The sequence below is a fragment of the Moschus berezovskii genome, chromosome 2 (assembly GCF_049115385.1).
Source record: "Moschus berezovskii isolate FMDL1 chromosome 2, NW_MosBer_1.0, whole genome shotgun sequence".
Classification (NCBI taxonomy): Eukaryota; Metazoa; Chordata; class Mammalia; order Artiodactyla; family Moschidae; genus Moschus; species Moschus berezovskii.
In genome coordinates, this window is record NC_142461.1 from 14,110,716 (window position 1) to 14,138,450 (window position 27,735).

Consider the following 27,735-nt stretch of genomic DNA (forward strand, 5'->3'; position numbering starts at 1 on the left):
TCACAGCTGAGAGGACAGGGCAAAGGGAGTGGATACTCGTGGGGGATTTGCTTTCTTTCTAAAATCCAGTCTACCTGGCAACACTCTTAGGAGGGGTTCTGTGGGCAGGATATGGTGGGTGACCTGATGGTCCCAGCCCACTGCAGCAAGAAGGGAGTGATTGAGCAGGGACCAAGTAGCATCGCTCACAAAGTCTCTGTGGGCTCAGCTTCTAAACACCTTGGAGAGGTGAGCAGCCTGGGTGAGCAGGCTTCACTGACAGAGGCCAGGAAGAGGGCCCTGTGTGGGGAGAACACGCTGGGAATGTGCAGCTGTGCTGGGGACACGGCTTGCACTCTTGGTGTCCACAAGGGAAACAGTCGCTTCTCATCGCCAGAGATGAAGACTTCCCTCTGCTGCAGATGCCAATCCAGGGAGGTAGGAAGGTAGGCAGAGGCACCGCAGTCGATCTGTAGTGTTGGCTTGGGACAGCAGGTATCCCACAGTAAAAGTCTACTGTCCTCACCGCATGAAAGAAACACAGAGTCCCTTGCTAGATTAAAGGGAAATACAAAAGTTACCAGGTATCATGAATACACTGAGCTTTCTTTCTGTAATAGCTCAAAACTGATCTTTGGCCAAAATTAAACCACAGTGAGCATATCATAAATCTCAACTATTACTGGGTTGGCTTCTAACACTGCTTGAAACAAGGCTTCAAAGGCTATTCAGAATGATGTGAGTTACCAATAAATGAAAAACAGTTAAAAGAAAAGTAACATGGAGTCCTTGTGGGGAGAGGCAGCAATACAGGGGACCTGCCCAGAGTGAACTCGGTCTGGATTCAGAACCATCTGCTGAGCAAGGTCCTGGATCTTGATGCAGAAGTCTTTGTTTCCTCTGACAGCTTGTGTGCCACAGCCCAGGACCCTTTAGACGTGACGTCATCGACTCAAACTTGTAGAACTTGCTGCCAATGAGTGTCTCATTTTCATCCGGCACCCACAATTCAACAGCACCTGAGCTGGAAGCCACTAGGTTACCTCTGGCTCTGATGGTATCAAGTGAGGTCAGCCACTCTGGCCTCTGTCTGGACTCCAGGGGAGTAGAAATCTTCCTTGGGGGCAGCACAAGGGTCCATAAATGGCCAGAGGGAGCCAGCCCAGCAGCTGGCTGCTCAAGCTGGAAACTGGAGCAGGAACACCCGATCTGACCAGTACCTCACAGCCTCCAATGGATGCTCCACACAAGTGGACACATTAAGGGGAAGGTTCCACTCCCAGGCTGCCAGGGGCACAAGGCTGGGTAAAGTTTTCTTCGGCAACTCCACATTTCCAATCTAGCCCCCAACTGGAGGACTGCCAGAAATTCAGCTCCGCCAGACCCCACGTGGTCCCTCCCCAAGAAAACATCTTAATGACCAGGAAAATGCTCATGGTGAAATGGTACATGAAAAAGTCAGGACACAAAACTATTCATGTAGTGAGTGCTGATCTTTTTTTAAAATTGTGTTTAAGTGTTACTAGTGCTTAGAATAAGATATATTACCTTCAAACAGACACATGCACCCTTACGTTCAATGCGGCACTATTCACAATAGCCAAGACACGGAAACAACCTGAATGCCTATCCACAGATGAACGGATAAAGAAGAGGCAGTACATATATACAACAGAATACTACTCAACCATAAAAAGAATGACATGATGTCATTTGCAGCAACATGGATTCAGCTAGAGGTTATAATACCAAGCAAAGTAAGTCAGAAAGAGAAAGACAAATATTGTATGATATCACTCATCTGTGGACTCTAAAATATGACACAAATGAACTTATCTTGAAACAGAAATAGACTCACAGACACACAGAATAGACCTGTTGCCAAGGAGGAAGGGGATGGGAGAGGAGTGCATTGGGAGTTCGGGATTAGCAGATGTAATATATACAGAATGGATAAGAAACAAGATCCTACTGTACAGTATAGCTCCTCTGTCCATGGGATTCTCCAGGAAAGAATACTGGAGTGGGTTGCCATACCCTCCTCCAGGAGATCTTCCCCACCCAGGGATCGAACTCATATCTCTTAAGTCTCATGAATTCGCAGGCAGGTTCTTTACCACTAGCTCTACCTGGGAAGCCTGTATAGTATCGGGAACTATATTCAATATCCTGTGATAAACCATAATGGAAAAGAATGTGAAAAAGAAAGTGTATAATATGTATAACTGGATCACTTTGCTGTGCAGCAGAAACTAATACGACATTGTAAATCAACTATACTGCAATAAGATAAATTTAAAGAAAGAATAAGACACATTAAAGCATGTTGAAGGTGGGAGATCATAGGTGATTTTTTTTTTTAAAGCATTCCTGTATTTTCCCAATTTTCTAAAATTCATGTATTCAGCCTGGGTCATGCTCTGCCTGATGCAAATCTGGGAGGTGGGATCCTGGAGTGAAACAAACGGATGAGGTCCCTCTTTCCTGTGGGACAGGAATATTTTATAACTGGGAGGAAAAAACCTGGAGTAAAGGAGGAAAGTTATTTTTTTTTTAATGAAAGAAATTGCACTGGAAGGGGTGTCAAAGAGCCAGCTGGAAGCTGGAGTCAGGTTTAGAAGATGGAATGGGGGGCTGGGGGTGGGGGTGGGGGTGAGAGCAGGACTTGCCTGGGAAGGAGCAGAAAGTCAGGGGGCGTCTCTCAACACTCATCCATCGTGTGCACGTGTGTGAGTTCCTTCCACATCTCAGCCTTGGTTTCCCCACTTGTTAAATAAGAGCAGACCCTAGAAGTGTTTTTTTGTTGTTTTAAATAACTCTTCATCGCACTCTCTCCCCAGCCCCTGGAAGCTCTCATTTTATTTTACGTCTTTATGACTTTGACTACTCTAGGGACCTCATATAAGTGGAGTCACATACTATTTGTCCTTTGTGTCTGTTTCGTTTAGCACGATGTCCTCAAGATTCGTCCGTGTTGTGGTATGTGTCAGAATTTCCTTCCTTTTAGAGACTGAATAATATTCCACTGTATGTATTTCTATACGTTAGGTGGTTCTGAGTTTCCTTCAGCTCCAACATCTCAGGATTCCCAATTCCAAGTGCCTGTCCTTGCCGGAGCTGATGGCTGCCTGGTGGGTGACGCCCCTGGCCTCAGGAAGACTTTCCCTCCTGCCTGTGTCACTAGGCAGCTGGAGGATGGCCTGAGAATGAAAGGCTTTGACTAAATACCTGTTGCCTTCTCTCTGGGGTTTCAGGAGCCGGGTCAGGGCCTGGGGCAAGGCAGGGGAGCTAATGATGGCCCACTGGAGGCTTGGTCGTCCGGATGAACCAGACCCTGCTCCATGGTCGGTCCTGATTACAGGGCGCCCTCCGCTTCCCCTCCCCAGGGCCAGGCCTGGCTTCAAAGCAGCCTCTGTGTGCCCAGCTGTTCCAGAGCAGCTGCAGAGGCAGAGGGCAGGCTGAGGAATCTAGGGTAGCAGCTGCCAAAATGCACTGGCTTTGGGGCCAGAACCACAGACGCAACTCACGGTGAAGCCGGCTGGCTTATGCGTGGTTCTCATCTGGTGTGACTAGTAGTAACAGCCACTGTTGCCTGAAGTTTTTGTGTGTGTGTGTGTAATTTTGGCTGCACTAGGCTCTTCATTGTGACACATGGGGGCTTCCTTAGTTCTGGCATGCAGGATTTAGAATGCGGGGGCTTAGCTGCCCCATGGCATGTGGGATCTTAGTTCCCCAACCAGGGATTGAACCCTCATCCCCTGCCTTGGAAGGCAGATTCTTCACCATTGGACCACCGGGGAAGTCCCTGCCTGAAGTTTTAATCTGTTCATCACGTGTCAAGCACTGGCCATGTCTTATTTCATTTAACCTCACACAGCCCTAGGAGGTTGATACTATTAACCCCCTTTTACAGAGGAGCAAGCTGAGGCTTGGAGAGCCGTACACAGCTGATAAGTGGCCCAGCCTTGTTCTATGCCAGAGCCTGATCTCTTAACCCCTAGTTCTGCGATTGGGTGGGACTTCCTTTAGCTCCTTGGTGGTGGGGAAATGAGGGGGTCCATTGGCTGGGTACCTATTTGCCATCTCTGTGTATTGACTGGGGCAGCAACTCTCATTGCTGCTTGAAGCTCTGCTTCCAAACAAGTGAAAGCCAGTGCTACAGTTCACCTAGATCAGTTTACAGGTGGAGAAACTGAGGCCCTGGGAGGGGCAGGGAGCTGTCCAAGGCCATTTTGACAGGGTCTATGCTTTTGAACTGTGGTGTTGGAGAAGACTCTTGAGAGTCCCTTGGACTGCAAGGAGATCCAACCAGTCCATTCTAAAGGAGATCAATCCTGGGTGTTCATTGGAAGGACTGATGCTAAAGCTGAAACTCCAATACTTTAGCCACCTCATGCAACGAGTTGACTCACTGGAAAAGAGTCTGATGCTAGGAAGGATTGGGGGTGGGAGGAGACGGGACGACAGAGAATGAGATGGCTGGATGGCATCACCAACTCGATGGACATGAGTTTGAGTGAACTCCGGGAGTTGGTGATGGACAGGGAGGCCTGGCGTGCTGTGATTCATGGGGTCGCAAAGAGTCGGACACGACTGAGTGACTGAACTGAACTGAACTGAACTGATGGCAGAGCTGGGATTAGAATGCAGGTCCAGCCTCCCAGCCAGGCTGTCTCTGGTACCCACGTGGCCTCCTGGATCTTGTATGTGATCCACACAGGCAGAGGGGCATTCTAGGGCCTTCCATGCTGGGTCTGCTGGGCCTGGACCCTCACCTACAGTGACTGCCCCTCCCCCCGCCCCCTACGGAAGGTGGCCGGCAGTGGTGCAGAGAACAGAACACAGGCTGGAACTCAGTTCTGACTCTGCTGCTGCCTTGCTGTGTGGCCTGGGCAGCTCTGCTCCCTCCAGGCCTCAGTTTCCCCTTCTGTACAATGGGAGTTGCTGACCGTTTGAGCCTGCAGGCACTGGGCCGAGGAGGAAGAGCGGTTAGATAGGAGGCAGCAAGAGCGTGGGGAGGAAGCGAGGCGCCCTGGGGCTGAAGGGCACCGCGCCCTGCCCCGCTCTCCTGGGGATGCCTCAGCTTCTGCCGCCCACACTCCCGCTACTGGCCAGGGGACGCCGCTTGGCCTGAGCGTTTCCAAGCCTTAGATGACAGAGTTCTTGGTCCCCAAGGCTCCCTGGGGCTGGCGGTTGCCCTTCCCTTCTCCCGGAACAGTGTTGGATTCATGGGGGTTTTGAGGTGGCTGAGCTCCCGGGTGGGCGCTCCTGTGGGCGTTAGCCTCACCCACCCACGTGCAACCACACCCCTACATGTGCTTGTGCGCACACGCACACGTAAGCCCACATGCACACGCCGCACAGCGGGGCCTCTCACAGGCCAAGAGAGGCCCGAACCAGTCCTGACTTTTGAGGCCCTTGGTCAGTTAAAAATGAAGACATGCTGAGACAGGTTGGCCACAGTTGTGGTGTGCCATACACATCTTTATTTAATAAATGAATATCTTTAACATGCACACACACTCACAAACCCAATGCCCCTGAGAGATTCATAAGATAATTGCAAGAATTATAGCAGATGAGTTCACAGGGCTGTGTGGTCTGGTGATGGGATACAGTTTCAAATTGTGCGATGAGAGTCCTCTTCTTTCCATCTTGTGCAGGAGTCCCTGGAACTCGACATCCAGCCTTCTTGGTGTGTACTTTGTTTTCTAACATTCTATTATGAAAAATTTCAAGCATCTAGAAAGAGTGAAACAATTGTGCAGTGAACACCGGTATCCTCACCTTCTGAAATCTGCAGTGAGCATTTTGCAGTCTTTGCTTTCTCACGCATCTATCTTTCCATTCGCCCATCGGTCCCTCTAATCCATCCGTCCATCTGTCCATCATCTCTCTACCCCTCCGCCCATCCGTCTGTCTTTTGATGCATTTTTGAGGCTCATGAATGTGAGGCCTGGGTGGAGCAATGCTCTTGTCCCTCCTCCTCCCTGACAGTGACACACTCTTGCTGTCCACACACTCACACACACTCACACACACACCCCTACATGCGAAACCATATGCACACACTCAAACACATACACACACACACACCCCTACGTGCAAAACCACAGACACACCACACACACACACACTCACACACACACCCCTACATGCGAAACCATAGACACACACCACACACGATTCTCCCATGTTCTCTAAGTCAAGCAAGTCCTCGCCTTATTGACATGAACTCACATATACAAATAACACACATAACCACCTGTGCGCACGCACACACACACACATATCACACGTAATCACCTGCACACACACACACACAGTGCCTCCATGTGCATTTGCAGCAGACTTTTGATATCTGTGAGGGAAGCATCCAGAGACCTTCCAGACCTGTAACCCTGGGAGAGTCGCTTACCTCTGGCAAGTGTCAGGGGGTCCCCAGTAGCTCCTGCATGTCCCACTTTTCTGCTTTCCCCACAGTCTTGTCCCTTACCTTCCAGCCGCACCCCACGAGGAAGACCTCCCAAACAAAGAAGACCTCCGGCAAAGGCTTCTCCTGCCGTGTTGCCACATTTGGGTGCAAAGCCACCACACTCTGGCTCCAGGAGGGTGCGGGCGGTGTTGACCTTTTCATAGCACATGCCCTGACCTGGCACCCAGCAGGCCCCCTGGCGAATTGGAAAAGGCACAGCAGTGGCAGAACAGCGTGCCTCTGGGCAACCTCAGGGGCATCTGCGCCACACACACTCACTGCCAGGCACACGCAGCACTCTGCCTGCGTCGAGACACTCTGGACTCACAGGCGCACCGTGTGTGTGAATCCACGCTGTGTCTCACACCGGTCTGGTGGTCTTCCCATTATCCAGATGGAGTCACTTCCTGCACCTGAGCCCTCTCCTAAAGCCTTGGTCACTGAAGACCGCTGTGAGCACATCTGCTGCAGTGGGAGGTCCAGGTGTGGCCCCTGACCACGTGCTCCTGAGCATGGCCCCATGCATACGGGGGGCACAAGTTAAGAGCGCCAGTTCTGGAGTCTGATGAAACCTGGATTCCACCCTGGCTCTGCGCGTCATCACTGTGCATGTTTCACACACGACTTATGTGAGTGTTGCTTCTTGGAGCATCGAGTTCCTTACCTGTCAAATGGGAAAATAGTTCCCATCTGAAAAGCGTCTTACAGGAGATGCTCTTAGTAGGGTGCCTGGTATGTTGTAAGCACTTAAAAATGGTTGCTGTGTGGGGCGGATTCGTGTCAATGTATGGCAAAACCAACCAATATATTAATGTATGGTAATTTGCCTCCATTAAAATAAAATAAAATGGTTGCTGTGGGTATTATCATTGTGGTTACTTCAACCTTTGCCTCAAACTCCCAAGCACCCTTTAGGAGGGAGGCAGCCTTGACGGGGGCTGTGTGTGGGGACAGTAGGTGGATGCTGTCTCATTAATGCCTCCCCCCAGAGGCTCCCCCAATCCCAAGCCCTCATTACCTACATGAATATTCATAAGGGATAGCTTCAGCCCTGCTCTGTAAATGGGTCAGAAGCAGGAAGTGGAGGCCAGTGCAGAGAGCGAAGGCAAGGGGACAGGAGGCTCAAAGCCAGAGTGCATCTGAGTCCCCATGGACGGGAGGATGGTGAGAGAGATGGGCAAGGATGGTTGGGAGATACTAGGGGGCACCAGGGGCTTGATCAGGGGGTTATTCCCATACTGCACATTTGAAAACTGAGCCCCAATGAGATCAGATAAGAGAACTCTTGGGGTGAGTGGCCCAAGAAGCCAGAGCCTGCTTCCTTGGGATCTGGGGAGTTTAGCATCTGTCTCGGCTGGGTGATGGGCATAGGGGGATGGACCAAATGATCACTGCAGTTTTCTCTCAGTGGACATAGTTTACATGGCATTATATGGTTGGAAGAGCTGTGGTGATCCTGAATCCCAACCCTTCAGTGAGGCTCCAAGAGAATGGGTGATTTGCCAGAATCACACAGCTGCTGACTCCAATCTTGCCCTTGGAGGTGTGAAAGACAGAGTGATTCTGGTCACTTGCAAGAGATTTAAGACTGGGAGAAAGGTGGGTGGGTTGGTTAGGATACCAAGGAACGAAGCCTCTTTGTCCACCTCCTCACTAGTCCCCTGGGATAACTGCAGCAGAAACAATTATCCCCACTTTACAGATGAGAAGGATGAGGCTGAAAGAGGAGGAGGCGCCAGAACAAGGCCACACAGTGAGTTTATTGCATGGGGTGGGGAGGGGTCTGCCCTCTGCCCAGGGCAACGCAGGGATGTGAGAGCCCGGTTTGTCTCCATCGTGGGTAGGGTGAGGGCACGACCTCTTTTTTTCCTGTTCTGGAAAGTTTCAATCCAAAAAAGTCAGAAGGGGTTGTCTCTCTACACTTGAAAGCATATTAATCCCTCCCTCTTTTCAGGTGACTGCCTATTTCTTAAAGTGCTTTCCAGACACTCACAATTGTTCTGTGAGGTTAAGCAAGATAATCATGCCCAATTCAGAGGAAAAGTGACCTCGATGACGGCAGAGGGTATGAGAGGCGGTGACAGAACCAGGGTGTCAGGTGTTGCTTGTTGAGGTCTTGGGCGATTTCTTTTATATTTATTTATTTTTGGCTGTGCTGGGTCTTTGGTGCTGCACTAGCTTTTCTCTAGTTGAAGCCAGCCGGGGCTACTCTTTGTGGCAGTGAGCAGGATTCTCTTCAAGGCGGCTTCTCTTGTTGCAGTTCCCAGGCTCTAGAGCATAGACTCAATAGTTACGGCCCCTGGGCTTCGTTGCTCTGAGGTCTGTGGGTCTTCTCGGATCAGGGATTGAACCTGTGTCTCGTGCATTGGCAGGCGGATTCTTTAGCACTGAGCCACCAGGGAAGCCCTTCTTTTTTTAGAGAATATTTTTATTTATTTATTTGGCTGTGCTGAGTCTTAGTTGCAGCACGCGGGATTTTTTCATTATGGCATGCATTTTTCATTTTAGCTGCAGCTTGCAAGATCTAGTTCCCCAACCAGGGATCAAACTGGTGCCCCCTGCATTGGGAGCATGGAATATTAGCCACTGGACCACTAGCCATTTTCTAGTAGACCAGGTCTTGGAAAGGGAGGGGTTGAGGGATGGAAAATTTGACCCTTGGGACAGAAATGTCAAAAAGGAGATGACCCTGGGGTGGGTGGCCATAAGAAGGATTCACTTCAGACAGCTGAGTGACAGAATGAGGACACTGGACTTGTGGGAAATTCAGGAGTTCATTCATTTGGGGCACTTTCACTGCTTTACTGTGCCAGGCCTTGTGCTGTGCCCAGATCAGGGGAGGGACCCACCAGAGGTGAATCAAACAGTCCTTGGGTGGCTCAAAGTCGCTTAAGGGTCTCAGACTAGGGCTGAAGACATGATTGGACAGAAAAAGAGGCACACTGGGTATTGTCACATCTGCTTTCACCCAGAGGCAGTAGGAAGTCGGGGACAGGCCTTGGGTTCTGAGATTGGGGCCAGATTGGGTGGTCTTCTAGCGCTGGCCTTCTGAGCTGTGCGACTTTGAGCAGCAATAGTAGCAACCCCAATAGTCATAGCTGATTTTTATTAAGTGCACGGTTTACATCTAGCACGTCACTTCACTTCTTTGACCCTGTTTCCTCATCTGTAAAATGGGATGAAGTGGGAGTTAATCTACTTCTCAGGGTTACTGTAGGGCTCGAATGGGACCATGTAGGTGGGAGAGTTTGGGGCTTCCATGTGGCGCAGTGGTAAAGATTCCACCTGCTGATGCAGGAGCCGCAGGAGACACAGGTTTGATCCCTGGGTCTGGAACATCCCCTGGAGGAGGAAATGGCAACTCCAGTATCCTTGCCGGGATAATCCCATGGACAGAGGAGCTGGTGGGCTACAGTCCATAGGATCACAAAGAGTCAGACACAACTGAGCACGCAGCACTCTGGTGGAAGAGTTTGGTATGAGCTTAGCTGTGTGGTAACTTTAGTGATTTGTGACGCCATAAAGGAGTCCCATGTTTTAGAAACACAGAGATGCAGGAGGCTAGTTATCCCTACTGGGGCCAGGTAATGGTTTCAGGGCGGTGGTTGCCCTCTTCACTGAGAAGATACAGGATAGGACCAAGAGTTTGAAGGGTTGAGAGGAGGGTAAAAAGGACTTTTCAGGGGGAGGGTAACCTGTGAACAAAAGTGTGGAGGAGGAGAAGTGTGGGGTATGTTTGCAACACAATGAATGGCTCAGGCTGGCGTCCGGTGAGTCATCAAGGATGCAGGCAGGCCAAGATCTCTGACCACAGAGGGCCAGCTTCGAGGCACACAGATTTCTTCCCTCACTTTATCCCACCTGTGATTGGGTGAGGAGAGAGGGCTGGAGGGTGAAGCGAGTGTAATTACAGAGCCCTGCTTCTGGGTTTCTCCCATCTCTCTGGGATGGTCTGGCAGGAATGTGACCCACCCATCCCTCTGAGCTCCTTAGCTGGGGGGCAGGTTTGGGTGTTCCTGGGGAGTGATGAATCACCAAGCGCCGGGGGCTCTGGGGAGCATGTGGTCCAAGTCAGGAGTCAGTCGAGCTTGAAGCACAGGTGGATGGAGGGGAGGACAGATGAAAGGGCGCAAGACTGTGTCCTAGAATCGGGGGCAGGGAGCGCACACCTCTTTGAAGAAGGTATCCTCATTTCACAGACGGGGAAATTGAGGCTCAGAGAGGTGATGTGACTTGCCCATTTCTTTGTCCAATCATGCAACACTTCGGTATTGGGCAGAGGCTCTATGCCAAACACCGAGGAATCCCATGTGACCATCTCTTGCGGGTAGGGAGAAGTGTTGTTGAGGTCGTGTTGTGGCCTCGCCGGGAATCGAACCCAGGTCTCCCTATTTCCAAACCATCACTTGTATCGTTGTATCCGGACGTGAGTCCAGTTGCGCGGCTTGCGCGGCAGCTGGAATCCCCGGCACCCCCACTTTCCTTACGGTCCCGCCCAGCGCACCTGCCCCAGGTGAGTCCCGGGAGGCCCCGAACACCGCCGGAAAGCGGCGAGCGGTTTCGGCAGGTGGGGCGGGGCCGGGCCGGGGCGGGGCCGAGGGGCGGGGCCAGCCCCGGGCTCCTGGAGCCGGACCCGAGCCTGCGCCCCTCGGCCCGCGCCCCGAGCCGCCGCAAACATGGGGGCCTGCCTGGGCGCCTGCTCCCTGCTCAGCTGCGTGAGTCCTGACCCCGTCGCCCGCCCGCGCCGCCTGCCCCTTCTTCGGGCTCGGACTTTTGTCCTGTCTTCTTCCTCCAAATAGTTTCTTGTTTTCCTTCCTCCAAACTTGTCTTTCTGGGCCCGCACCCCGCCTCCTCGCTCCTCGGGTACCCCAGCGCATCGAGTCCCCCCAGCCCCATCCCGGGCCCGCGGGCGCCGGAGGCGGCTGGTGTCCGGCGATCGGGTTACCGCGGGGGAAGGGGTGGGGCGCCCCGGGGCGGGGGGAAGGGAGTGTCCTGGGCGGGCGCCCCTCCAGGGAACTGGGGAGACTGAGGCCCAGAGCCCGGGGCGGGGATGGGCGCTGCGGCCCCAGTTGGCCCAACTTGGAGTCGTCCTGGCACTGCGCCTGTCGTCTGCCTCCCGGACGCTCTCTTTGTGTGCCTGCCCGTCCCTGCCCCTCTGTGCCTGCTGTCCCCTTTTTCTGTGTGTCGATCAGGCTGTCTGTCCCTGCCCGTCTGCCTCAGTTTGTCCCTTTGTATGTGTCTGATATCTGTCCGTTCGTCCGTCCGACTGTCTTTGTCCGTCCGAAGCCTCTTAACATCTGTCATTGTCTGTCTTCGTGGTTCCGTGTCTGTCCGGGCTGTCAACTTCTCTGCCTTGTCCCTGCTTTTAAGTCTGGCTCAGGCCAGACTCCTGGGCACTTTTCCAGTGAACCCCAGGCCTTTCCTTCATAGGCCCCAGGGCCGAAGTTGGGGGGTGGGGAGGAAGACCCTCTCTGCCTTTCTAAGCCGATCTTGAGCGAGCTTAAGTCCCTCTTACGGGTTACCGCCAACACCGGTCCAACTCTGGGTGGGGAAACCCAGGAACTGAGGGAGTTCGGGGTGTGTGGGGGCGGGGAGGGACTACCTGGTCATCTGCTCGGGGACTTGGGGAGCAGCCAGCCTCTGTTGGTGCTGCTGCCAGCAGAGGGGAGGAGCGTCAGCCAGACCCCGGCGGGGAGGCCCCTTCTCCTTTCCCCAGCCCCCTTTCCTTTCCCTCTTCCCTTCATTAAATCTGAGGTTTATTCAGGCAGCCCTCTCCCTCTCTGCACTACACAAAGAGGAGCCGAGAGGAAGGGGGAGGGGGTTCTGGTGGCTGCTGAATCCCAGACTTAACTTTCCTTTGTCCCTGATGTGTGTGAATGATAGGATGGGGGTGTTGGGGCCCACAGCTGGGGATCTAGAGAGATGTTCTTTACAGCTATTTTCCGAGAAGGGTGTCTGCACAGAGAGGCTGTAGAGTGGGTCCCTGGACCCTTGTCCCCTCTGAGCCTTCATGTTCCCATCTGTGAAGGGTCTATGTGTGTGTGTGTGTGTATGCACGCGTGCGTGTGTGTGCAGGAGCTGATTCCTGAGATCGCTTCCTGCCCAGTGACACCAAGGTTTGGGTTGGAGCTCTGGCCAGAAAGCGTTTGTTTCCTGGTGGGGGAGGGAGAGTTTCCTTGGAGTTGACTAGAAATCCTTCTGGCTAGCCTGGGGGTGGGGGAGGTTACTGAAAGGAGACCTGTCATTTCCCGGTGCCTCTGTCTCTCCATCTGCCTCCCTCAAAATTTAAAAGTGCCCCACCTTGTTCTTGGCATATAGTAAGCTCTCCAAACAGGAGCTATTGTTATTATCATTTTAAAAAGGTGGGTGGAGAATTCCCTCTGGAACCAATTGCTGGTCTCTGAGTCAGGCTCCTGCAATGCTGAATCAGAAGGCACCAGACAGGCCTGCCCCAACCCATGGGTTGGATGAGGAACCCCAACCATGGGTTGGATGAGGAAGCTGCAGCCCAGAGAGGTTAGCCGACTTGCTTAAGGTTGCACAGCGAAAGGAGGAAGATCTGCACAGTCAGGATTAATATCTGATCCCTAGTCTAGGCTTCTGCCCACGTCTTCCTTCCCTTCATATTCTGGGTGCTGAGGGGTAGGGTTGGCCCAGAGTCGAATCGGGAGGTTCCAGAGGTTGCAGGTATCTGATGTCTGCTCCTGTTAAGAGCCTCCCCTTGGCATTCTGACCTCTGATGTTTACCGGGTACTTACTGCATGCCAGGTGCTGTGCTGAGCCCTTCACCTGTGCCATCTGATTACCCCCCTCCCCCCCCACCCCCACCATGACAGAGTTAACTTATTTTGCAGATTGTGATACTGATGATAGCCACCATTGACTCGGTCCTTACTGTAGGCCCGGAACTCAGAGCCCAGCAGTGTAGTGAGCATTTTGTATATATCCTTTCATTTGGTCCGCACAGCGACTCCAGTGAGGAAGTTAACATTATTCACAGCTGAGGAAGCTGGATCAGAGAGAGGACGATTTCCCCACAGCCACGCAGTATTAAGTGGTGCTGTTGGGCGCTGCTGGATAACCAGTAACAATGTTTCAATGGACACTTGCCCGAGAGGACTGAAGTTCTAATGAGGGGTCGCCAGGCATCTTTAGGGGGAACATTTTGGCATTCGTGTGTCCCTTTGGTCAGATACAAATCTGTCACAGCAAGTAGGGAATGCAAGTGGCTCTCTCTTTTATAAAACAGTTTTATTTATTTATCTATTTTTGGCTCTGCGACGTGGACTTTTCTCTAGTTGCAGAGAGCGAGGCTACTCTCTGGTCACCATGTGAGGGCTTCTCATTGTGGTGGTGTCTCTTGTTGCGGAGAATGGGTTCTAGGCAAGCGGTCTTCAGTAGTTGCAGCTCACGGGCTCTCGAGCGCTGGCTCAGTAGTTTTGGCACATGGGCTTCATTGCTCCGTGGCATGTGGAATCTTCCCAGACCAGGAATTGAACCCATGTCCCCTTCATTGGAGGGTGGGTTCTTATCCACTGCACACCCAGGGAAGTCCACAAGTGGCTCTCTTGGTCAGTGTTTGTGCTGGACTGAAGGTGAGTCCTGGCCAGGAGGAGATAAGATAGACCCACTGGGGATGGGAGTCACCAAGCAGGTCGGGCACAGGGTGAGTTGGACAGTCAGCAGATACTTAGGGATGGCCTTCTACAGACTGGTTGGTCTGGATCCTGGCTTGTGTGACTGAGAACCTCTCTCCTTGTCTGTAGAGCGGAGAGCACAGTGGTACCACCTCTCAGCATGTCGGGAGGGTTCTGTGGGACTTAGCCTGAAGCTGGCGTGCAACGGTTATTTTGTAAGCGCACGCCAGTGGTAAAGCACTGGACACCACATTTGAGGAAGTGGGGAAGCTGTTGAAACCCATGGCTGTCTGATGGGCTCCAAGCTGCTTCACTGCCCTGCCTGGAAGCCCATTTTATGGCTGAGGAAACTGAGTCCCACAGGGGAGAAAAGAGACTTGTCTAAGGTCATCCTGCCAGCTAGTGGCAGGGGCATGCAGGGCCCTCTCTTCTTCACACTGCGTCGGGGAAAGAAGTGTGCTTGAAGTAGTCTTGGGCTGCCCTCTTCTCCTGTGTTTTAGACGGTTACTCCTTGGAAGGAAAGTTATGACCAACCTAGACAGCATATTAAAAAGCAGAGACATTACTTTGCCAACAAAGGTCCGTCTAGTCAAGGCTATGGTTTTTCCCGTGGTCATGTATGGATGTGAGAGTTGGACTGTGAAGAAAGCTGATCGCCAAAGAATTGATGCTTTTGAACTGTGGTGTTGGAGAAGACTCTTGAGAGTCCCTTGGACTGCAAGGAGATCCAACCAGTCCATTCCAAAGGAGATCAATCCTGGGTGTTCATTGGAGGACTGATGCTAAAGCTGAAATTCGCCACCTCATGCGACGAGTTGACTCACTGGAAAAGACTCTGATGCTGGGAGGGATTGGGGGCAGGAGGAGACAGGGACAACAGAGAATGAGATGGCTGGATGGCACCACCGACTCGATGGACATGAGTTTGAGTGAACTCCGGGAGTTGGCGATGGACAGGGAGGCCTGGCGTGCTGTGATTCATGGGGTCGCAAAGAGTCGGACACGACTGAGCGACTGAACTGAACTGAACTGAGGCTGGCTCAGCTAGTTCGGGGTGCCATAGAACCTTGCAGCTTATAGACATTCCGGCCCAGGGTTTCCTGAGTTCTGAGTTCTCATTTCTGAGAATCTGGCTGGTGCTATGATTCCGCCAGTCTAAGTTCTGGTGCTTCTGCATTGCTGCCTTTCCCCTGCATGCATTTGGGGAGGGCGGTGTTGTAATCTGAGTGTAGGAACGGTGGAATAGTCTACCTTGGCCTTTCACATTGCATCCCAAGCATAGCCTGTGTTGCTATCAATCTAGAGATTTTCATCTTTCCTGCTTCTGTACCATTCCATGGGGTCAGTAATCCACCACTGTCTGCTGGTGTGGGGCAAAGAGGTCATTTACAGTTTCTTGATATTCTAATAAGCTGGACTGTGAAGAAGGCTGATCGCCAAAGAATCGATGCTTTTGAACTGTGGTGTTGGAGAAGACTCTTGAGAGTCCCTTATACTGCAAGGAGATCCAACCAGTCCATTCTAAAGGAGATCAATCCTGGATGTTCATTGGAGGGACTGATGCTAAAGCTGAAACTGCAATACTTTGGCCACCTCATGCGACAAGTTGACTCACTGGAAAAGACTCTGATGCTGGGAAAGGTTGGGGGCGGGAGGAGAAGGGGACGACGGAGAATGAGATGGCTGGATGGCGTCACCGATTCTGTGGACATGAGTTTGAGTGTACTCCGGGAGTTGGTGATGGACAGGGAGGCCTGGCGTGCTGTGATTCATGGGGTCGCGGAGAGTCGGACACGACTGAGCGACTGAACTGAACTGAATGCAACCCAAAGCTTCGTGCCTATTTTAGTTTTTTTCTTAATTTAAAATTTTTGTTTTTTTTAATAATAAAATCAACTTTATTGGGGTATAATTTATATTTAACTATATTTAGCTTCATATGCCTATTTAAGTGTTACCAGTACATCTGCTCCATCCAGTAGAGAGATCCCTCTTAGGGGAGTGCCATGGTGCAGTGATGGGCATTTAGTTATTCTCAGCTTCCCCTATTGTTTTCCTCATGTGAACGGTGTCACCGTGAACATCCATGTGTGTATGTGTGTGTGCGGGTGTCTGCTTTTACTCCATGGGCTGGTATTTGTGTAGGAAGAAGTTGTGGTCGGAGTGATCCCCAGAGGTGGGGAGTGGAGATCAGAATGTATGAATGACTGCAAGGATGCTCCAGAAGCAGGCAGGGTGGGAGGAAGGGCCTGTGTGTATCTCTGTCTCCCAGACCTGGTCTCTCTGGCTACCAGCCAGGTCCTTGGAAACCTGAGATTTCAGGTATCAGAAATAACTGGATTTTGATCTCTAAGAACCAAAGTAAATTGAAAGGCCAGCCTCCCTGACTGCAGTGTGGCAGCTTTTCCTGTGTCTCGAATGTCTCAGATGGAAATGGTAACAAGCCAGAGCCCGGCTTGACCTGGGTACTTGGGTACTTGGTTCCTGAGATCAATGCCTCAAGTTGCCGTTCAGTCGCTCAGTCCTGTCCAATTCTTGGTGACCCCATGGACTGCAGCACACCAGGTTTCCCTGTCCGTCACCATCTTCCGGAGCTTGCTCAGATTCATGTCCATCGAGTTGGTGATGGCATCCAGCCATCTCATCCTCTGTCATCCCCTTCTCCTCCTGCCTTCAGTCTTTCTCAGCATCAGGGTCTTTTCAAATGAGTCAGCTCTTTGCATCAGGTGGCCAAAGTTCTGGAGCTTCAGTTTCAGCATCAGTCCTTTCAATGAATATTCAGGATTGATTTCCTTTAGGAATGACTAGTTTGGTCTTCTTGCAGTCCAAGGGACTCTCAAGGGTCTTCTCCAACACCACAGTTCAAAAGCATCAATTCTTCGGCACTCAGCCTTCTTTATGGTCCAACTCTCACATCCATACATGACCACTGGAGAAACCATAGCTTTGGCTATACGGATCTTTGTTGGCAAAGTAATGTCTCTGCTTTTTAACCCCATGAACAGTGCCTGTTGGCCTCCCTTGGTTTTCTTGGGCACTGGAGGGATTGTTTTCATTGCTGGGGTGTTTTGAAATTAAACGAGACTGCCACCCATGACTTAGCAGACCCTGGTGCAGACAGACTTGATCTCGAATCCCAGCTCCAGCTTACTTGCCATGTGACCTTGGTCGTGCCATCTCCCTGAGTTTCAGTTTCCCTGTTTGTAAATGGGAGGTTACAACATACTTCATAGAATCAGTGAGGCTTAGTCTAGACAAAGTGCTCACCAGTGTGTGGGACAGAGTAGCTCATCATAGAGGGAAGCCATCACGATTATTACTGCCATCTGCTTGCTCTGTGATTTCTGGCAAGTCTATTAACCTCTCTGATCTCAGAATCCTCTTTGTGGCTTATAAAACACTATTTCTGGCATTTGCTTGTCTTCTCACCACCCCATCTCCCAAGTAGCCATGGATAGGAGTCAGGGCTCTGGGCGGGGTTTGCAAGATACAACCAGAAATTGATGGATGGGTGGATTGCTATGATTTGGACCCTGAGGGAGAATTTCATTCTGCAGGCATTTCATTTAGCATCCACGCTGTGCTTGGCTTTGTGGGTGAGAGAGAGAGGTTACAAGCAGCATTCCCAGGGCCTTTCCAGTCTGAGGGGACAGGAGGAAGGAGACGGGAAGGCAGCTGCACCACAAGCAGAGTGTGCAGTACCCCTGTGATCAGTCCAGAAAGCCGGGGACTGGGTCTCAGAGGAGCAAGGGACCCTTTCAGCCTCTCTTCACAAAGCTGCTCACTCAGTAGAAGGATGTTCCTGTCTCTCTCCACTTTGGGAGGTGGTGCCCAATGGCAATGGAGGCCCGTTGCTCATAGGAAGAACACCAGGGTCCTGTACGTGGCTGGCAGGCCCCACCAGCCTGGCTGACCTCACTACCCAATTGCTCTTGAAGCTTTGGCCACAAGGCCTTCTTTTCCTTCCTCCAACACTCAGCTCCTGCCCGCCCCTAGAGCCACTTCAAGCTCTCTTTCTTTTGTCTGGAACACTCTTTCTTCTGTCTTGGCCAGGAGAGTGAGTCCTCACTGTTCAGCTGTCAGCTTAAATGGCATCCCTTCAGGGCAGTGACGCGCCACCTCCCATCTAAACTGGGCCCCCGCCGCTCACTCTCACAGCAGCACTTACCATGACAGGTGTAAGGATGTGGTGAGTCGCTTTCCTGCCCTTGAAAGCTCCAGGAGGGCGGAACCTGTGTCTCTTGCCCTCCCAACTCTCACATACCTGAATGAGGAGTCAGAGCTGTTTGGAGGAAGAGAAACAGTGACCCACAGATATCTGGATGTGGGCCCGTTTCCTCCGAGGCTGGGCTGTGGCACTGGCTCCCGGGGGGTGAGGCTACTTCTACGAATGGAGTGGCATCACCAGCCCCTAAGCGACCGCAGCCAACCCCCAGAAGGGAGGGGCTGACAGAGGGCAGAGGTGCCTGAGACAGAAGGGGTTGGACGTCTCTGCTGTCTCAGCCCCAGGGCGGGAATCCCAGCCTCTCATATCCTTCATTCGTTCATTCAGCAGATGTTGAGTGATCAGCACCTGCTGTTTCTTGAGGTCTTAACATATGTCTGGTACCATGCCAGACACTTTACACTCGCTCAACAGATAGTCCCTGAACTCCCGATGATGTGTCAGGCCTGGTTCCCATTTCTGGCACCTCCACGGTGAACAAAACAGACAAACCCCCCTGCCCTGGTGGAGCTCACACGTTAACAATGAGAGGCGGGCACCATGAGTCAACTGTGAAGCCAGTCAGGTGGTTGTCTAAGTCCTATGGAGAAAAATAAAGCAGGGAAGGAGGACAGGGAGCCTGAGGGAGTTAGAATTTAAAAATCCTGATTCTATTCTTAAAACTGCCATGTGAGAACCAGGTACCCTTCTGATTTCCATTTTATGAAAGAGGAACCTGAGGTTAAGAGAGGGTAAGTGAACTGTATAAGGTTACATGGCTAGCTAGCGACAGGATTGGCCTTCTGGATTTTTTTTTTTCCACTCTGCTTCATCTGAAATAAGAAACAGTGTGACCTCAGCGCTCTCTCTCCGAGGCCACAGGAACCCCTGAGGATAGATCCAGGTTTGAATCTGTGTTCTGTTGCTTGCTGGCTGTGTGTCCTTGGGCGACCCAGCCTCTTCCAGCCTTGGTCTGCTTGGCCTCTCCCTTGGGCTTGAAAGTTAAATGGGGTGACATCTGGGGAATAGGTATCCTTCCGTAGCACGGCATGGGGGGGACTCTGCGTAGGTTTGGAGATACTGACCAGGCAGCAGGCAGTGGGCCCCAGGAGGATGCCGCATGCTTGGGCGGGAAAGGGAGAGGAGGCAGAGAGTAAGGTGCCGTGCCCGCCCTCCCCGCAGGCGTCCTGCCTCTGCGGCTCTGCCCCCTGCCTCCTGTGCAGCTGCTGCCCCTGTAGCCACAACTCCACGCTGAGCCGCCTCTTCTTCACGGTCTTCCTCTTCCTTGGGGTGCTGGTGTGCGTCATCATGCTGAGTCCCGGCGTGGAGAGCCAGCTCTACAAGGTGAGCTGCCCGTGGGACCGGGCCTCTGGCGAAGGCTCAGCTCCCAGGGGGCCTAGCTGATCAAGAGGTGTCCCAAATGAAAACCAGTGGACCGCTGAGGATGAAACCCCCTCCGTGTTCCCCAAAGCCCACCTCCCGCTCAGCTCCATTTGCACACCCCTCCCCGACCCTGGCACCATCCTTGGCTCTTAGGCCCCCTGTCCATAAAGGAACATGACTACCTCGTCAATTACCAGGGAACCTGGAGACACGTTTTAGCCAGATGCCCAGTTTTCAAGAAACACCAGTTTGATGTTTGGTGGAACATGTTAACCTTGAGCCCGCAGTGCAACTGCTTATAAAAAAGCCGCAAAGTTAAAAAAAAAAAGAGATGTGCAGGAGTGTCCAGCACACCGATGATCCAAGCTTGACATTAGGGGGGTTGTTTCTTCACAATGGGAGGAGGGTTTGATCCTCGTTGCTTATAAGCCATGGTCCCCTTGGGGAGTCTCATGAATCACTACTGCCCCTGTGCCAGACAGTGGCCCAGGGCAGGCTCTCCCCACTTAGATGCATAAGCCCCATTTTGAGGGTCTTGTCTTCCCTCCATCTCAATATTTCATAGCCAGTGACACAATGAGGCCAGAGGTTCTGACACGCTAGTGTGCACAGAGGCATGAATCCCCTGGGGAGTGTGATTGAAATACAGAATCTCAGATTCCACCTTAGAGAGACTAGTTCCATAGGACAGTGGTCCTCAGCGGATCCTGATGTAACTGGTGGGGGGAGAACGCTTTGGAAAATCCTGCCGTGGACAGTGCAGTGTAGTCCTGGGGTTGTGAGATGGTAGTAGGGAAATTAACAAGATCTAACTGGACGTCTGTCCCCAGGGGGCTGACTCACGGGACTTGAGCAGCAAAAGTGGGTGGGAATGGAGATGGGTGGTGGATGGAGGTGGGAGGGACAGACTGCCGTCTAGCCCAGGCCTCCTGGGAGAACCTCTTGCCTTGGTTGGGGAGGCCTGGGCAGAGTCACCCTTGGGTTCTGGGTGGGGCAGGGTGTTCCAGCTGCTCTGTCTGTCTCCACAGCTGCCCTGGGTGTGTAATGAGGGGACCGGATCCCACGTTGTCCTACAGGGCCACATCGACTGTGGCTCCCTGCTCGGCCACCGCGCCGTCTACCGCATGTGCTTCGCCATGGCAGCCTTCTTCTTCCTTTTCTCTTTGCTCATGATCTGCGTGCGCAGCAGTCGAGACCCCAGGGCTGCCATCCAAAACGGGTGAGGAGGGGCCCCTCCTGCACCCTGAGGCCCTCCCACAGTGGATTTCCCCATCCTCTGCCTGTCTCCAGACCCTACCTTCAGACTCAGGAGCTGCTGAAGCCAGGAGGACGCAGCACTGTTCATTGAGCAGTACCCATTTCTCAGATGAGGAAATAAAGCCCAGGAAAGACAATACGTGCCTACGGTTTCACAACAATTTAGTGGCACAGTTGGGGCTAGAACCCGGGTGGCCATCCTCACCCCTAATTGGTCCTTCCCTCTACCCCTTGGGACTCTTTTTAAGGCCAGGACATACTCTCTATGCCCATCAGATCATCAGAAAGTCCCTGCCATCTCTCCCAGTACCTGTTCTGTGGGGGTGGGATTCTGGGGGGCCAGCTTTTCCTCTCCTCCTACTCAACTCTCTAGTCTGACCTACCCATTTCCCCACCATAGGTTTTGGTTCTTTAAGTTCCTGATTTTTGTGGGCATCACTGTGGGCGCCTTCTACATCCCCGATGGCTCCTTCTCCAACAGTAGGTGGCCTTGGTGGGGAGGGATGGGGGCTACCAAGAGGAACTAACGCTGGTGGGTACTGCTGATTGCACCCAGGAGACAGGACTCTGGTGCTTGGCCACGTGGCCTTTGGGCAACTCCGGGGGTTAAGGGGACCTGCCGATATCCAGCCCGTACCCTGCCACAAGGCATCTCTGTGTGTGGCCTGGGGCTCCCTGAGGGAGGGACATCAATACAGGGTGTGGCGTGAATGATGTCGAATGCATGAAAGTGAGTGTGAGACGAGACCCTGGAGGGTGCCTGCCCCAGGCTGCTGCCCCACAGCTGGACCCGCTTGCTTCCCGCCCCTCTCCCCACCCAGTCTGGTTCTACTTCGGTGTCGTGGGCTCCTTCATCTTCCTCCTCATCCAGCTACTGCTGCTCATCGACTTTGCACACTCCTGGAACCAGCGGTGGCTGTGCAAGGCCGAGGAGTGTGACTCCCGCGCCTGGTACGCAGGTCAGTGCTACCCCGTGGCCTCGTGCAGGGGCTGAGCTAACTGAGGAGGGAGGGTCCCTGAAGGACTGCAACCTGGAGGGCATCTCAGGCTGCGTCCTGCCTTAGGACAGGAACTGAGCCGTCCGTGGCAGATGGAGAGAAGGGTATGTGTGGCCAGGGTGGCTGATCCGGGCAGCTGAGGTGGGTCAGAGAGCTGCGCTGGAGGGCCCTGGAGAGGGCTGGCGGAGCAGGCCCTGCAGAATTGACCACACCCAGCCAGACCAAACTTCGAATGACCCCTGGTTATTAAATCCCCAGGAGCAGAATGTGTTCCTTTTCAGATTGATTTTCTGAATCGGTCGAGAAGAAAGGCTCACTTGGGGTGGTTTGGTTGTCACACCTCCCTGATCACCACGCATCTAGTTCACCATTTGAAAGACTGTTCTGTATTCATTGTCTTCACATTCGCGGTGACCTTATTTTCGGCACGTGAATCATTTTAGTTCAGGGTGGGGTGGGAGCTCACAAAGGCTGGGTGAGGACGCAAGTTTAGCAGGCACTCCTTGGAGGAGGAAGCTGGGGCCCGAGAGCAGATGGCTGCCCGATGAGGGATGGGGGTCCTCGTGCCTCCAGACCCACCTGCTGCTGCCGCTCCCGCCCAGGCCTCTTCTTCTTCACGCTCCTCTTCTACGCGCTGTCGATCACGGCCGCGGCGCTGCTGTTCGTCTACTACACCCAGCCCGGCGCCTGCTACGAGGGCAAGGCTTTCATTGGCCTCAACCTCACTCTTTGTGTCTGCGTCTCCATCGCTGCTGTTCTGCCCAAGGTCCAGGTGAGAGCCCTGCCCGTCTCTGCCCGACCTGAAACCAGGCCCCTCAGTGTGTGGGATTTCATGGAGGAACGCTGGGGGCTGGGAGCCGGGTCTCTCCATCACAGAGGCTAGGGCCAAGAGTGTGGGCTCCCGTGTCGGCCTCCCAGGGTTAGAGTCTCGACTCTTGCATTTAGATGCTGGCTGTCTTTGGGAACGTGCCTCAGCCTCCCTGTGCCTCTCTCATCTCAGGTGTTAAATGGAGATTATAACACTTTTTGGAGTTATTCTCAAGCTGAAGACCATGTTTGTGAACACAGAACAGTGCCTGGCCTATTGATATCCATCAGACATTGGCTGCTGTTATCATTATTTCAATGTTATCATTTTTTATGCAAATCAAGAGAATATTAGGAAAGGGCACTAAGTGACGATTCCTAGACACCTCAGGAAGTGATGTTAGAAGGTGCAGTTTCAGCCTCCAGTCCCAGACTATCTGGGACAATGGGTGGCGGCTGCCAAGGCCATCTTTTGTTCTTCAGAAAGGAGGCCTTCTGAGTCCAGTGATATTTCATTTTGGGATATCAGCCCATCAGTGGTTTCAGAGGTAGCTTAGATAGTCTTTGAGGGTCCTCAGCAGAAAGGTTGGGAACCTTCCTTTGGGCCAGAGCTTCCTTTTGCCAGTGAGAAATTGGAAGCTCAGAGAGGATGATGCCTCTGTTCCAGGTCATACAGCAGTCAGTACTTACTCAGCAAATACCTCTTGGGCACCCACTGTGTGCCAGGCACTCTTCTAGAAGTTGGGGATACAGCTGTGAGTAAGAGGAGAAATAATAATAGCTGATAGTTAACCACATCTGTTATGTCATTTAGTCCTCGCACCATCATCCCCACTTTCCAGATGAGGAAATAGAGGCTCAAAGGAGGAAACAGACCTTACCTATGGTCACATGGCTAGTAAGGGGTGGAACTGGGGTTTGAACCCAGGCAGACTGGCTCCAGAGCCTGTGCTATTAATCGTAGAGTTCAGATTCATATTTGTGTGTGTGTGTGTGTATGGTGGGGACTGGGAAGGAACAAGCCAGGTTTGGAAATGAGGCCAGGTGAGATAACTTTGGGTGGTAAGTGCTATGTAAAGAAATAAATGGAATGTGGGCTGAAAGGGAGGTGGCTGGCAGGGCCAGGGGCTTCTGCAGTCAGGGTTTTCAGGGCCTTCTGCGGGGTCTTGTTTAAGCAGAAGCCTGAATTTTAAAGAGGGGCTGCCCTGCAGAGATATGAGGGAGGAGCATGTTGGGAAGAGGGCATGGTGAGTGCAAAGGCCCTGAGGTTGGAGAGGACTTGGCAGAGGCTGAGACAGAGAGGTGGCCACTGTGGCTAAGGAGTAGTCAGCAGGGAGGAGGTGGCGGGGACAGGGGGGCCGGGGAGGGTGGTCAGGTGAGGATGAAGGTGGGGTAAAGGGAGGAGAGCTTTAACTTGAAGTGTGAAGAGATGCCGCCCTTGAAGGGTTTTCTTAGCAGGGGAACAAGTTGGGTAATCTGTTAAGAGAAAAAATTAGGGTTTCACCTTTGGGTGGGCAAGGTTTGGCAGTAGGTGGGTGGCCCAGATGGTATGTTGGATGGTGGGATGGCCCCAGGGTGGTAGAGGTTTCTGAGGTCCCCTGGTTGGGTGTGAGTGGGCTAGGTGGGGGTGGGGTGGGGTGTACCAGGTTTGGCAGGAGTCACACTGATGGACCGCTCTCGCCAGGATGCCCAGCCCAACTCAGGTCTGCTGCAGGCCTCGGCCATCACGCTCTACACCATGTTTGTCACCTGGTTGGCCTTATCCAACGTCCCCGGTGAGTAGAGGCCTGGCTTCCAGGAGGCCTGGTCTTCTTCCTAGGCTTGGGACCTTCAGAGATGTCAGGGACACCCCAGCCCCTGCCCATTCCAAGACTCAGTCCTTCTGGGAGGTGGGAGGACCCCATCTGTTCCTGGAGCTGTCTCTGTTGTTTTGTCTAAGTGCTGTCGCTAGGACTTGGATGGTTGGTTGTGTGTCTGTCCGTCCATCTGAGCCCATCCTCTGGGCTCCCTGGCTGCTCAGACCTGGCCTGCGGTGGGCTGAGGGTGGCCATGCTCCCATCCCCAGATCAGAAATGCAACCCTCACCTGCTGACCCACTTTGGCAACGGGACGGTCCTGGCAGGCCCCGAGGGCTATGAGACCCACTGGTGGGATGCGCCGAGCATCGTGGGTCTCGTCATCTTCATCCTGTGTACTGTCTTCATCAGGTAAGCGGAGACTGGGGGTTGGGACTGGTCTCCGGGAAGGAATCGTGATTGGGAGCCCTGAGCCACAAGGGAGGGTGGGAGGAGCCAGGACACCACCTCAGCCCACGGTGCTTTCTCAATTTGATGGAATGGGCTGGAATCCAGGTCTTCATTCACTTTTTTTCAAGATATGTGTTGGGTCTTCAAAATTGTGTACGTGTCTCGAACTATTCAATATAGTTAAAAATGTCAAGACCTCATTATAGAACAGCAATGATAAAAAACCATCATGTTATTCTTTATTATGAAGAGGAGGCAATAGGTAACCCTACTTACTTAAAATGAATAAAAGGAAACCAAATGTAACAGCAGGTGAGCATTATTGTGAACACTATTAATGAATGTAATATGTGGGATGAGCCTTTGCAATACTAGATTCTCAACACATGCTTATTGAAATGGCAGATAAACGATCAGAATAACAGGGGCTGTTTGTTTGGTGTCCACTCTGTGCCAGGCACAGTGCTAGGGGTTCACACTGATACTCCATTTAATCCTCACCACCCCTGTAAAGGAGGTACTGTTATCTCTGATTTTATAGACAAGGAATCAGAGGCTCAGAGAGGTTAAGTGTCTTGCCCAAGGTCACATGGGAAGTAGGGGTAGAGTTGAGTCAAGGCAGTTTGTTAACTCCAGGGCCGAGGGCCTAACCACCAGGCCACTGGCTCGTGAGGCTCTGGGATCCTGTTGCCTATGGTCACTGTGACCAGTGCCGTGGTGTGTGAGGCCCCGGCGCTCACCTTGGTGGTGGTGGTCCGACAACTGTACCCACGTTCTCCCCCGACCTCCCACAGCCTGCGCTCCTCGGACCACCGGCAGGTGAACAGCCTGATGCAGACGGAGGAGTGCCCGCCCGTGCTGGACGCCGCGCAGCAGCAGCAGCAGCAGGTGGTGGTCTCCGAGGGCCGGGCCTTCGACAACGAGCAGGACGGTGTCACCTACAGCTATTCCTTCTTCCACTTGTGCCTGGTACTCGCTTCTGTCCACATCATGATGACGCTCACCAACTGGTACAGGTGCGTGGACGGAGCCTCAGGGCCCGCAGTGCGTGCGCCGCATCCCTTCCCCTCCGGCCCCGTGCTGGGGCTTTGCTGGCCCCTGCTCAAGACTCGGGCAGGGAGGTGTCTCTCGGACCCTCCAGGGAGCCTGCCCCATCTCTGCCTCAGTTTCCCTGACAGTGCCTGGTTTGCTCAGTAGCTGGTACCTTTGCTGAGTGCCTGAGGAGTGGGGCTCACGGGAGGTGAGGCTGGGCCTGGGCAGGGCAGACCGAGTTTGCAGATCAGGCGTAGTGTTTGGGGTTGTGGGACCACATTTGGGATTCATGGTTGGAGGGTTAGGAGCAGGGTGTGGGGTCAGAATCAAAGTCACAGGGTTAAGAACAGGGGTCGGTCATGAAGTTGAGAGTTGGGACTGGGGCCAAATAAAGTCACAGATTTGGTCATTTGGTTAAAATTGGAGTTTCAAGGCCAGAAAGCCAGGATTGAAGCGGCCGAGTCAAAGAGCGAAGATCAGAGTAAGAAGGTTAGAGGCCAGGACCCCGGGGACAGGGCCAAGGGTCAGAGTTGAGGTCAGAGATACCAGAGCTGTGGTCATAAACTCAGGCTTGGGATTATGGGATTGAGGTTCAGAGTCAAGACTAAAGTCAGGTGCTTCAGGGTCCCAAAGTCAGGGACCAGGAACGGGGTCACAGAGTCAGGATCACAGCGTTAGTGACCAGAGTCAGGTCACAATATTACACCTGGGGTAACTGAGGTCAGGGTCAGGTCTGCAGTACAAGGTCGAGAACTGTATTTAGGGTCTTAAGGCCTGAAGCTGAAGCTCCAATTCTTTGGCCACCTGATGCGAAGAGCCTACTCATTGAAAAAGACCCTGGCGCTGGGAAAGACTGAAGGCAAAGGAAAAGGGGGCTGCAGAGGATGAGATGGTCCAACTCAACGGACGTGAATTTGAGCAAACTCTGGGAGATAGTGCAGGACAGAGGAGGCCTGGCGGGCTGCGGTCCGTGGGGTTGCAGAGTCAGACTTAGCAACTGAACGGCAACCTCAACGAGGCCAGGTGTCAGATATATCAGATAGGACTGGAGCTACAGGGTAAGAGCCAGAGGTGAAGTCACGGGTCACAACTGGATCCTAAGGTCAGGGCCAGGCTCACTGGGATGATGGTGTGTTCCAGACCCGGTGAGACCCGGAAGATGATCAGCACGTGGACTGCCGTGTGGGTGAAGATCTGCGCCAGCTGGACGGGGCTACTCCTCTATCTGTGGACCCTGGTAGCTCCCCTCCTCCTGCCCAGCCGCGACTTCAGCTGAGGCAGCCCCCTGCAGCCGGTCCAGCCTGGTGCCTCGGGGCTCGTGACAGCAGGCTGAGCCCCCGTCCCACCTCCAGGGCTTGCCCCTGGGCTGGGCGCCTCTGTTCTTAGTGCCTTCAGGGAGGATGAGCATCAGATTCCTCCCTGCCACTGCCCCCAGCTCCCCACTCCAGAGCCGCCTCCTCCTTCCCCTTGCCCCTACTTGCCCACACTCATCCTCTTGCGAAAAAAGGGCTCCTTGTTCTAAGGCTCCCCAGGAGAGGGTCTTGAAGGAGACAAACACTGAGAGCCGCTCAGAGCGGAAGTGCTCACTGCGATGGGGTGCCCGGCACTGAGGCTCCGGTCTTCCTGACCACGTGCCCCAGGACGGCCCATCCCCTTCCCGGACTCTGTGCCTTACCGAGTCTCTCAGACTCCGCCAATAAAGAAGCCAGTGCGTGTG

The 27,735-nt window shown here is 53.0% G+C and overlaps 1 protein-coding gene and 1 pseudogene across 1 annotated transcript; one reads left to right on the forward strand and one right to left on the reverse strand.

Annotated features, from left to right (window-relative positions):
* On the reverse strand, window positions 1-11,132 carry LOC129538596 (methylosome protein WDR77-like; annotated as a pseudogene).
* SERINC2 (serine incorporator 2) lies at window positions 11,054-27,735 on the forward strand. The gene is made up of 10 exons (XM_055398107.2): window positions 11,054-11,169; window positions 19,478-19,639; window positions 20,707-20,897; window positions 21,336-21,415; window positions 21,757-21,894; window positions 22,536-22,705; window positions 24,425-24,515; window positions 24,806-24,947; window positions 25,781-26,002; window positions 27,159-27,735. The coding sequence occupies exons 1-10, from the start codon at window positions 11,131-11,133 to the stop codon at window positions 27,292-27,294; spliced, it is 1,371 nt and encodes a 456-aa protein (XP_055254082.2). The 5' UTR covers window positions 11,054-11,130; the 3' UTR covers window positions 27,295-27,735.

Excerpts from the sequence above, each read along its gene's own strand:
- SERINC2 (XM_055398107.2), top strand. The coding sequence starts at position 11,131 with ATGGGGGCCTGCCTGGGCGCCTGCTCCCTGCTCAGCTGC. Across the intron at positions 24,516-24,805 it reads GGCCTTATCCAACGTCCCCG|ATCAGAAATGCAACCCTCAC; the intron begins GTGAGTAGAGGC and ends TCCCATCCCCAG. Across the intron at positions 24,948-25,780 it reads CTGTGTACTGTCTTCATCAG|CCTGCGCTCCTCGGACCACC; the intron begins GTAAGCGGAGAC and ends GACCTCCCACAG.